At 39.6% G+C, this 12,047-nt stretch overlaps 1 protein-coding gene across 2 annotated transcripts in view; it reads left to right on the top strand.

Annotated features, from left to right (window-relative positions):
• dock8 (dedicator of cytokinesis 8) overlaps positions 1–12,047 on the top strand; it is a 54,058-nt gene that overhangs the window by 16,980 nt on the left and 25,031 nt on the right. For both annotated transcript variants that reach the window (XM_075467746.1, XM_075467747.1), the window contains 11 exons: positions 3,450–3,659; positions 4,496–4,581; positions 5,264–5,330; positions 7,923–8,072; positions 8,294–8,374; positions 8,540–8,702; positions 9,137–9,273; positions 9,535–9,628; positions 10,211–10,373; positions 11,114–11,231; positions 11,522–11,592. In XM_075467746.1, the coding sequence (XP_075323861.1) occupies positions 3,450–3,659; positions 4,496–4,581; positions 5,264–5,330; positions 7,923–8,072; positions 8,294–8,374; positions 8,540–8,702; positions 9,137–9,273; positions 9,535–9,628; positions 10,211–10,373; positions 11,114–11,231; positions 11,522–11,592 (1,340 nt within the window). The remainder of the gene's footprint in view (positions 1–3,449; positions 3,660–4,495; positions 4,582–5,263; positions 5,331–7,922; positions 8,073–8,293; positions 8,375–8,539; positions 8,703–9,136; positions 9,274–9,534; positions 9,629–10,210; positions 10,374–11,113; positions 11,232–11,521; positions 11,593–12,047) is intronic.

The raw sequence follows: 12,047 nt of genomic DNA, 5'->3' as shown, positions 1-12,047 counted from the left end.
TTGGTCATGTTGTTTGCTTCATGCAAGTTTTACTTTCCATGCATGGTCTAGAGATCTCCTACTCCTCCTTAAAAAGCCCTTTTCAGAGGCCATCTTGTGCAGTGTGGGCTGCAGTGGGCTACTCATTAACAGTTCTCAGCTAACGTGCTTCTTCAGACAACTTTTTTGTTTTCTAAGACCTGATTCTGTTGATGCTTGTTGACATTGGGACAAGGTTTTGGCTTGGTCCCTTGGTTGGGATCCTCTAACATGCAAAACAATAAATAAAAATAATGATTAGATGCTGATTAGAATAAATCAACCGCATTGACTCCATAGATTTGACAAGTCTAAATGTAAAGGTTATGTTGTTAGGCCAGTGGATTATTATGTGATTCCTTAGAGAATATTTTCTTAATGTTGTAAAGGTATGCATATAAACAGTATGTTTAAACACATTCACATAAACTTCAACATATCCATACTAAAATGACAGAAGAGCAGAATTTTAAAAAGAATTAGAAGACACCCCGTCGGGTTTTCGGTGAAAGCGCATTTTGAAAAAGTTTTTTTTTTTTTATTTGTGCAACAAAAATACAAACAGAATCCACAGATGGATTTCTGACAACAAGAGTTGGTGTTTTCCTCCCACTTTCAGTTTTCATGTTAAGCTAAACTAAGCTAACATCCTGCTTACTCCATACTTAGTGTATAGATATTAGAGCAGTTCTTCAAATGTCGAGCTGCGTCGTCAGCAGAACTACAAGAAAGGCTACTTTGTTTTTCAATGCCAATGTTCTGTTTTTAGTTAAAGTGCCTGTTGTTAGGGGAAGACTGTCAAGTGAAAGCAGTATGGCAGTCCATACTGATCAAGGCCTGAGAGAGAAATGTGAAGGGGTGGGTGCTTTAGTGGCCACTGAACACAACAGTGCGTTGTTATTCCCATCACTCTCTCCACTGTGGCAGTGGCCCCTTCAAGTTTCAAGCCCTTTCGAGCCCTCATCAACCCTACAGATGGTGTTCCACCGGATTGATGCATGTCACACGTTAAACAGAATGTGAAATATGTAACAAACTGAAAATTAATATTTACATGGACGTCTCTGCCCTTGCTTAGCAGCTTAGCTCCCTGCCTCAGTCTCTACTGTTATTATATCAGGCAGAGTTCCCATCCTCTCTCACTGCACTCTCTCTTGCTTTTCTGTCTCACATTTGCAAATCCCCAGCCATCCAAGTCACAGTCAGCGCCACTCCCAGCCTCTGGCTCAGCCAGTCTCACCAGCCCCCCTTCTGTTGCCCCATCCTTGCCAATCCTGTTTAATCACTGAAACCAAAAGGCCCCTTATTATCGCTGCAGGCTTCCCATCATCTACATGCCAGAGAGAGAGAGAGTGAAAGAGGGGGAAAGAACAGCACTATTGTCATTCAGTATTTAAAAGCTATGGTCCAATCTGCTTTAACAAAAGCCCTGGGGTCGTGATGTGACGGTCTCTTGGAGCCTCAACAGGGCAAAGCTTCACCCAGTTGGATGGTCGGTCAGTCCTAGCCTGTGGTGTGAGAGACTGGATGTGAGTTTGATGGATGATGGGAGTGAAAGAGACAAGAGCAAGGGGTGGCATGAGGGAACGTTCTAATCCGGATGTAGAATGGGAGCAGTGAGTTTATGGCATGCCCTGTAGCTCAGTCTGAGTAACTCCATATGGACCCACTTCCTAGAGAGACAGGCAGTGGGACTGACTGATGTTATGTTTTATGCAAAAACCCAATTAAACAGCTAATGAGACAGATACAGAGTATTTACTGTTAATGATCTCGTGAATCAGATGACTAATTTTCATCTCTAATACTTAAAGTCTCCTCTTTTCTAAAAGCAAAAATGTTCACCTTGTTAGTAAGTTCACAAGGTGTTTTTTCTTTTTAAAAATAGGCTATTTGGATGAAACAGCATCAACCTGTCATGACAACTAGCTGATTGGGGCTCTACATGGTTACAGGGGAAGCAAGAACAAGCAAAGTGGAGAGTTGGTGTGTTTTCCTCTGAATGACATGACATCATCTGTTTATGATTGTGGTGCATGAAATCAGATTCTGTTAGCCACGTCTTATCTGAAGATGTTAAACCACAACAGAAGTGGGAGCAGTTTATTTGGACTCATTGCGTGGTGCTATCATAAATGCCACAGAGGACATGGGTCTACAGTCTTCATTTTTCAGAGGGCCTTTTCACAAATTGGACCCATAAACAGATTGGTTTTAGGAACAATGCTGTATTTAACTGAGAGACACCCTGAATAAGAGGAAGAATGTCTGATGAGTTCCTTTCTTGTCATGCGTTTTGTCTCGCAGTGCTGAGAGACTGAGATGTGGGCGGGGCTCATGAGCATTTTCATAGATGCTCACTTACAGATATGATTCAGAAAGACAGTGTTGCACCACTGCTCCATATTTTCATGCTGTGATTTGTTAGTTTATGATTAGTTGGTGTGAGGAGCTTGTGTGTGAATACAAGCTGAAAGATTGCAATGGCTAGAAGTGAGCTGGTCTGACGAAAAGAAAAGTGTTGCAGGATCGCTGAGGTTGACACTGATCTGGAAATTCTTCTGGATTAAAGCGGTTTTATTTTCATTCATAATCGAAAAACACATTTTCATATCCTATAAGTAATTGTGTTAGATGTGTGAAGGATATTGCAGCTGCCTGGTGCTGTTTTTTTTTGTCCAGCAGACCAGAGCTGTTGTTGTCAGGTCACTGGATATGAAAACTACACAGCATCTAGCATGTTTGTTCTCCAGGGTTATTGTAGATCAGTCAGCAAGCCAGCTCTGCATTCTTTGCTGCTGTCATAACTGTCTGACAGTTATTTCGCCCGCTGGGCGATCTGTGACCGCAGAGGTCGATCAGCTAATATGCAACATGTGCTTCGGCTTCTATAGCGTAACGTAAACATTAACGGGATGCTTGCGCTGTGCTTTCTACATTGAACATGTCTAGTTAAGACAAACCTCAAGAGACTGTCAGTGTCTTAAGGCCAAAACAACACTGTCTAGACTGTTTAAATGCCTGTTAGCTGTTTATTATCTTTCCTGTTAACACAATCTGCATTTTTAATATGATTGTGTGTTGTTGCTAGGGATGAAATGTTGTGTGAGTAGAAGGTAAATGTTCTGTTTCTCTTAGAAATTGCATAGGGTATAAGGTATGGATGTTTTTTTATATTTACTTATCCTCATTCAGTAATATAGTTTAAACTAATCAACCGCCGACCAAATATGAATTCAGGAAACAGTCCTTTCCCTACACCTAATAATAATAACATTTGTAATAGCGGCTACTTTTGATATTCTACTTTGGTGCATGGTTTTTTTTTTTTTCCTCGTTTCATTTAATTAAATTTTTTGATTCCTTTTGGACAGCCTCACCCAAAAAAACACAACACCCTCTTTACCCTTTGCTCTCTGTCTTTTCTCCAGGTGAAGTCTCCAACCCTTGCAAGGTTGAGCGATGATGCAGGCCGCACGCTAACCTCGTCTGATTTCAACTTGCGATGTTTGGCCCCGGACCAAAGAGTGGAGGGTCTGCTGGCCTTCGGCAGCCACGAGGAGCTAGACCACTTCAACCAGGAGTCACGGCAGGGAAACAGACACCCTGAGCTGTTTGCTCTTTACCCACCAGCTGACGAGGTGATGTGTTTTGAGTTGATGTAGCGCAAATGTAATCGACCAGTGCATATAGAAATAGTGAGTTAGGATTTGCCTCAACTTAATGTCGAATGCAGATTAATAGCCAAATAGAGAAAAATTGAATTGTCAACTCACAATTAGGAAATTTAAAGTCTCAGAACTCTTAGCAGTATTCTAGTTGTGTACATAATGAACTAGTCTCATGAGTTTTTTAGCGATCTCTCCATCCTCCTTTGTAGTGTCCAATTTCTTTGTGCAATAAATCAATAACTATAACAGATAGATGAGAGAGAATGATAGTACTAAGACATCACTTTGCATTCATTCTCTGGAAAAAACACTTAATCAACTGGAAATAACCTCAGCATGTGAATGTTGTAATAATGAAACAACTTTCAAATGAATATTTCCATAAAAAATCCAAACGGTCCCATGATTGACTTGAGTGCCAAATTTCTTCATTTTGAGTGATTGTTCGCTGAGTATCTTAGACAATGTTTAGACCTGAGATTTTTTTTGGGAGCTGGTTTTGCAGGACAAGCAAATTGAAGACATCACACGAGGCTTCTGGAAACTGTTATCCACATTTTTCTGGCATTTTCCGGTTGAAGTGATTCATGACAAAAGCAGATTAATCTAAAAAGAAAGAAAACAGAATTCCAAACAGAATACTCTAGATGTAGTCATTCTCTCCCTGCCCCTTTCTGAAAAGGACATTTTCATGAAAGTTACGCACATATTCAGAATCTGTATTATATGTACATTATTTGATTTGTAACTCCCATTTTACCAACATCTGGGTTTTGTTAATTGGAGATGCTTCTTTTTTTTTCCAGGAAGATGCGGTGGAAATCCGGCCCATTCCTGACTGCCCCAAAGAGCACATTGGAGAACGCATCCTGATCCGATGCCAGACCTTAAAGTAAGTCATACATTTTCATTAGCTTTTAGGAGGGACAATAGTTCTGTCATTTCAACAGCTGCTTTGTGTTTATTGTACAAGTTGGACACGGAGCCAGCAGTTACGTTCAAGAGAAGTTATTCAAACACATCTCCGCTTATGGAAAAAAAAGCTTTTGCTTTGCTTTTAACATACAGAATATTGTTGTTTTCACATCTGATCATTACTTACGAGTTTAAGTAGTTCATTTTTTACAAAACGGCATCCAGTGAAGGACACACCAGTGTGTAAGGGTGGAGGAAGGCTGTGCGGTGAATTTGTTCTCCAGAAAATCTCTATCCCTCCCTCTCTCTGTGGGATTTGTCTCCGTCTCTTTGACTTTCACGTGCGCGCACGCGGACGCACACAAAAAACAAAGTTTCCCTGTTTTGCACTCTTGATCTCGTTCATCCTTGTGCAACCCGTACAGCTGCCAAATGTTTGTGTTGAACTGAGTTCTCAGCTTGCAGTGGTTTGGCAACGTCACCCCTTATCCTTTTAAGCCTCAGTTCAAAATGTCATCACTTATTGTAGTACATTTGGTTACTTTCCATCATAACAGCAATCTTCAGGAATAGATTGTAAGAGCAGTAATTGTAAAAATAGAGTTATGACATTTGCTCTAATTGAATAACCCATTTCCTTTTCCTTCTGGGCTTTCTAGGTTTGAAATCGACATCGAGCCCCTATTTGCTACCATGGCCTTATTTGACCTGAAAGAAAAGAAAAAGGTAAGTAATCTCTTCCTCTCTGGAATACAACAGTCATAGCCGTTCATAGATTTTTTTTTTTAATGTTGCTTTTACTGCTGTCTGGCATGTGATATTCCATTCCACTACTAAAGCCCTGGGGTAATGTCAGTTTCTTTCGCGCTTGTTTGGAGAACGTCAGCACATTTCAGTTTATGATTGGTCTGTGCATATCAACATTTATTGTTTGTGGACTTTTAATCATGCATTGTAAATTAACTGTGAAATCTAAACAGCACTGATTTGCTCTCCTATGCCTTTTCAGAATAGTACCTTTCATGATAGCGAGCACTTGCATGACATTGCCCTACCGTTGATGCAGGGTGGTCTTGTGTCTTTGAGCAGTTTGCATGGCAGCGAGGGATCAGTATAATCTACCAAGCTCTTGGTCTGATCATCCTGACATATTGATGTCCCTGGGGGTCAACATGTTTAGTTTAGTAAAAACTAATACTGCACTGTATTTTCCCAGTCAAATACTCTGAGCCATGGTTGTTTTCATATTTTTATGAATTTACACAGCTGTAGAGTTGTCTGGGTGAAAGGGTGAAAACATTAAGTGCTCATGGATCTCTCAGATCAGATGAGGGTTTTAGCCACCAGGGTTGCCCCCCCCCCGTCAGCACTGCCCTCATGCTTTCGAGCCATCTGTAGGACTAATGGTTCTAAGATATTCTCTTGGGTGAGAAAGGGCAATTTAAAGCCCTCTAATGTTAAAAAAAGGACTGTGCAACAGATCCCATTTAAGGTGATGCTCTTCATAAAATCTTTCATATATATGTCAAAGAGAATATTGTAATAAAAGTAGCGTTGCGTTTTTGCTGTCTTTTGCTGTCTTTGATCTCTCACTGTAAGTAGCAGTGCTAATTTATCACATTGTCTCAGTGTATTTGTCTCAAGGTGACTGAGTTTGATATGTACTACTAAGCTGAAATGTGTTCTTCCTGCCTGTTATATTAAGTAGAGACCGTGGCAGACTGTTAAAGAGCTGTGGCGCATGCCTCTGTTGGAGTGAAAGAGAAAGTGTCAATCCTGTTTTGTCAGTCGGATTTAATTGCAATGGATCGGTGAAGCTTTTACCTCTGACCCACTTATTTCTGAAGTATTCACTGCCGTTGCTTTAATTTTGAATAGTCTTTCTGCATCCCTCTTCTTTGCCCTTGTTTCTCTTGCTTCTCAACAGTCTTAAACTTCTTCTTCCTCTTCTTCAGTAATCCTGCATAGCTTCCTGCTGTCTCGTGAGGAATTTGTCGCAATTCGTTTTGGTTCACATCACTTTTTGTTGTTTCACATCTTTTAAATCCCCAGCAGATGTTCATAAAATTCCATTTAATACTCTGGTTATTAATCATGTGTCTGTGGTCCATCAGCCAATGTGCAGATGCAGGATTTGACCCAACAAGTGCTTATGATATTAAATGCATGGATATAAAGCGGAACAAGGTTTTAAAGTATGCATCACATGGAGAAATATATCTCTGCAGTAGAAAGGAATGTCAGTATTGTTATTTTTTATTTTACATGACTTAGTAATTGTGTTGTTTTTGGAATAATCTGCAATGCAGTCAGTTGTCAAGAGAGTTCTAACTCACCAAAGTATTGGATGTCAGTGAGCCGAGTAAGTAGAAGTTTTGTGGGGAAGTAAGTGCTTACTTCAGAAAGTGTCCCTTACATCTGTTTTTGAATCTACAGTAGCTACACTGCTAATGTGTTGACACCAGGTGTTTTCCATCTGACAATACAAAGAGTGTGACAGGCAGTCTGACACATAGGCTCATGTTAAAGAGGGTTATTGCATTCCTTGTGTCTCATTTAATCAAAATCAAGCTGTGATTGTTATTATAATTCACTTAGAATGTTGTACATTTGCCCCTTGTTTAAAGGCCATTTATTCTTTTTGAGTTGATGAAGCATTCTGTACTTTATAAGGCAGTTGTGTCTTACTTTTGAAGTTTTTCTGTGATTCTATGAAGTGATTTGCCAGAAGTGCATCTATTAAAAGAGAAAAGGGTAATTTCCATCAACTATTAGCAAAGTCAGGCAAAAATCCCCTCAATGCTATGATTGTATTCTGATCTGATGGTCTGAGCTAATTTTGGTGATTCTCGTGAATATATCGGGCACAAATTTTGTTTCTAAGGGCATTCTCTGCCTTGTCAGTGTAGTCGAGGTCCTCGGGGATGAGCATTGTGAAGGAGATTGGTTAAAAGCTCTGCAGCGAAGAGGCTCACATGACACACAGCAGGTCAGGTCAGGCCAGACCAGGACATATGGCCGTGTTCCTAGCCTGAGGTCATTACGAAGGGGAGACGAGAAACTGTAGAGTGGACTAAACGGATGACATTCCAGTATCAGCATTGTGCTTACATCAGTCCAGCCTCCTGGTTTCCTCTCTTATCTTATTCTGTTTGTCTTTATTTAGAAAACATTACACCTCAGAAGGGCCTTTTTGCATTATATGATGCTCTGAATAACAAACCAAAAGTTAACTTTCATTTACTTGTTCATTACTTGTTGTCAGTAAACATTGTTCTCTCATAAAAAATGTAACTTTTCATCTCTTTATTCTTTTAGATATCAGAGAACTTCTACTGTGATCTGAACTCGGAACAGTTTAAAAACTTCTTAAAACCTCACACTCCACATATGGATCACTCCACGTTGGCCAGATCTGCCATCTTCTCCATCACTTATCCCTCCCCAGATATATTCCTGGTCATCAAGGTAATAATGGATTCTATTGAACCAATAAAAAAAAAAAAAAGCTACATCACAGAATACTATTGAAGTAGCAGTATTTAGCTATTTTCCTCCTGATTTGAATAAGCTGAAAGGCCCAAGTACAGAATATAGATTCTGTACATTTGCCAGAAAAATATAGATTTTAGAGCTTTAATGTGCTTAGCATCGTTAATGAAGTGTGTACTTCCTATCTAATGTTTCAGATTGAAAAGGTTCTCCAACAAGGAGAGATCAGTGACTGTGCTGACCCCTACATAACGTTGAGGGAATGCGACTCCACAAAGGTAATGTGACATAGCAATATCTTTGTGTCCCAAAAGAGTCGCTTCACAGAAGCTTTTTCCTCTTTTATCTTACCTTTTTGTCTTTTTGTCCTGTAAATGCTTACTGTGACTACAGTATTTGCTACTAAAGTTTAAAGAATGAAAGCTGTCATGAATCTTTTCCAGAACAAGGACAAGCTTGAGAAACTGCGAGGCCAGGCAGAGACTTTCTGTCACAGGCTGGGCCACTATCGCATGCCTTTTGCCTGGGCGACCGTTAATATCATGGAAGTCATCTCTACTGCTGCTATAGAGCGTGACGTCATGGATTCTGAAAGCATAAAAGGAGGTCTGTTTTGGCGTATCCTCATGCGTCTTTCCTTGTTGACAGAAGTGCGAGAGATGGTTCAGAAACAAGGCTCAACAATCATTTCCTGTATCTGTGTCTCCTTTTGCATCGCTGAGCCGCTTGTTTTGTCTGTATCATTCCCTACCATTAGTGCATCTAGTAATGCGTTAGGATTTTGGGTAATATCTTCCTCTGATTTTGGATTTTTATGTAATCCCCATAAGGCATATAGCTGCCGCACAATATCAGTAAGTCATAAGGCAGCAGTGAACATTAGTTTTTCTCCGTATTCATTTGGAAACAAAATATATTCACACAAGTTCTTGCATCAGAGTCAAATGAAATAAGTTATGACTTTTGTTACACATTTGCAGAATGTAAACGCATTCCTCGCTCTGTGTTCTTAATTTGACTTTTTTCTTTCTTTTTTACAGCTAAATCTAGCAGCATTGACCGAAGAGCGCAGCTTCCGAGGAGGAACTCTGAGCGTTTCAACACCATTGATGAACAGTTCTGTCATGTCTCTGCTTTCAAACCCGCTACCATCACTATCTCTACCATCTTCAAACAGGTTGAACAGCCATCCTCACAAATAGAAATTTCCTAGATTGTAAATATGCAGTGTGACAAACAGACAAGCTTGTGACTATAGCGTGGCCTCCTCTAATTTGTTAATCAAAAAGGCTATGTGATGCATTCCATCCACTTCTTGTAATGTCTCTACCATAAAACTATGGCTGTGAAAAAATGCATTTAGGCCTCGTAACCTTCATTCTTTCATTTAAAATGAGAAAAAAATAAAAATAAAAATCATTGCATATGTTTGTGTCAGGAGGGAGATCGTTTGAGTGATGAAGATTTGCTGAAGTTCCTGGCTGAGATTAAGAAAACTTCAACTCCGCAGAGGAGAGTCAAGACGATACCAGGTTAGCTGTCACTCCACTGAAATGTTTTGAAGTTTTGCCAAATCTTGATTTGTGCTTTATTTCTCTTCTTGCCGAGAATTGAGAAGACCGAATGAGCGCTGTCGTGTTCATTTGTTGGCATCAGCTGATTTGCTTCCCAAAGGCTGGACGGAAAGTGTAGAAGTGCAAAAACGGCTTATTTTCTGCACACTGGCCTAAAGGAAAAAACTAATTAAAAAGATAATTATCATTCTAAAACTAAATCTGAATCCAGAAGAGGAACTTTTTACACCCTAATTTATGTGCAGATGAAACAGATTGAAATTGGAGTATGAATTTAAAAAGCTTTTTAAGGCGAGACAGTGAATTTGTCTTCCTCCGCACGTGACCTAGCTAGCCCCCCCCCATCTCTAGTCGTTATGCTTAGCTATCTGGTCGTTGACAGTAGCCTGAAAAGAACCGTTTCACTCTAACAGTGCTATTGATCTCCTCATATAACTCAAGTTTAAGATGCATTTCCCTGAAACCCGGATCCCTTCCTTAATTTGTGTGCGTATTGATTGTCTCCAGTATTCAGGACTTGACTTGTGTTTCGTCTTCCAGGATGCATAAAGCTGGACATGTCTCCAATTCATGACACGCCACAGGCCAGTTTGTCCCCTGAGCTTATCCCTCTCGTACCCGTGGCTGAGAAAAACATTCGGCCAATAAAAGAGGTGCTGGAGTTCCCCTCCAGTGAGGTTTATGTCCCTCACAACATTTACAGGTGGGTTGGAGGATATTGTATGTAAGTGTTTTGAATACATTCTTTTACATGCGGTTCCTGTAAAATTTGAAGTAGACTGTCAGAAGAGGGAAAGCTGACTGACACCCCCATAAGAGGAAATGCAAACTAACTTTAGAAATATATTATTCGTGGCATGAGGTTTAAACAGGTTTGTTTGCTCTTACAGACAGATTATTTCTCTTAAAGACCTGAGGCAACAAGAACGGTGGAGATGCATTCGTCTGTCAACAATTTGACGTCACATTGTGGCTTTTGCTTCCTTAAAGTACTACTTATGTTCAAGCATACTTTGGAGTTTGATACTCAGGCATCTGTCTCCTCAAGCTCTTCCACTCAGGGCTCAAAATGATTTAATTTGTAAATAAACACTTGTAAACGAGTTTTCTGCACGGTAATTACATTACAGTGGCATTACCTAAGCATTTGTTCTGTGGAATCTGGCCTGTATTCGCTTGTACTCCAGGTTTCAAGACAGATTACAGTGTTTTATTAAAACCACACGAAATTACTGGCTACGGTGACATTTCTCTGACATTACTGTCGCCTTACATCGAGATGACTGTAATGGTGCTTGTTAGACGGCACCATCTAGTGATATGTACTGGAACTGCTTTGTTTCACATACAGTTTTTTTTTTTTTTTTTTTTTTTTTTTTTTTTCCTTGCAATAATTAAACCGAAAGTCTCCCAGGCACTCATTCTCTCCATGTGTCTCTTTAGGAACTTGATCTATGTTTACCCCCAGAGGCTGAATTTTGTCAACAGACTAACATCGGCGAGAAACATCACCATCAAAATCCAGTTTATGAGCGGAGAGGACCCGAGCTGTGCCCTGCCTGTGAGTGTGGCTGCTTCACAGAACTGTTATGATGTTAGAGTCCTAATAATTTCACTGCATGTGCAAATAACATGCATTGTTTGATAGAATGATAAAACGCCAATCAATTCTCACGGATATTATTTTCGAGCACTTGTCACAGTAATCGCAGGATCACTGGTACAGATGGACAGCCTGGACAATGTCAGCCCTCAAAGATATTCAATGCGGATTTATAATGTGAAGAAATTTTATTGATTTATTTATTCACTTTTTGTCTGCATGTACTCTTTTTTTTTTTTTTTTTTTAGGTCATTTTTGGAAAATCAAGTGGCCCTGAGTTTTTACAAGAGGTTTACACTCCTGTTACCTACCATAACAAGCAAGTACACATAATTGCGCTATAACACAGTTTCCTGCACAATTGGGATTTTCTGTAAAGTATACATAGTCCTCAGACCATAAGACATATAGGCATGTTCACACAGAAAAGCAGAGGAAGCGGCATCTTTGTCTCGATTACTTGCATTTCTCCAAATTCTCTGAATCATTTTAGATTATATGCCAGACTATGGCATCATGTTACTGACCTGTTGTAATAGAACTTTTTGTTGGTTTATTTCTTCATTTTTGTTGCATCTGAACAAATTTTTCATGAAATGTGTTTTTGGCCTTTTTCAAAATAACCTTAAATTTTTTTTAAATGACAGTAAATTTCCCAGTTTTAACATTTCATTTTTCTGTTTTCAAATAGATGTGAGATTTAAATGATTTACAGAGTAGTGCATTCTGCTTTTCTGCTTTTACTTTGTAATAACCTCTTTTAGCCATTTAATT

Source organism: Odontesthes bonariensis, chromosome 6 (genome assembly GCF_027942865.1).
Source record: "Odontesthes bonariensis isolate fOdoBon6 chromosome 6, fOdoBon6.hap1, whole genome shotgun sequence".
Classification (NCBI taxonomy): Eukaryota; Metazoa; Chordata; class Actinopteri; order Atheriniformes; family Atherinopsidae; genus Odontesthes; species Odontesthes bonariensis.
This window is presented reverse-complemented; position numbering and strand designations above follow the sequence as displayed.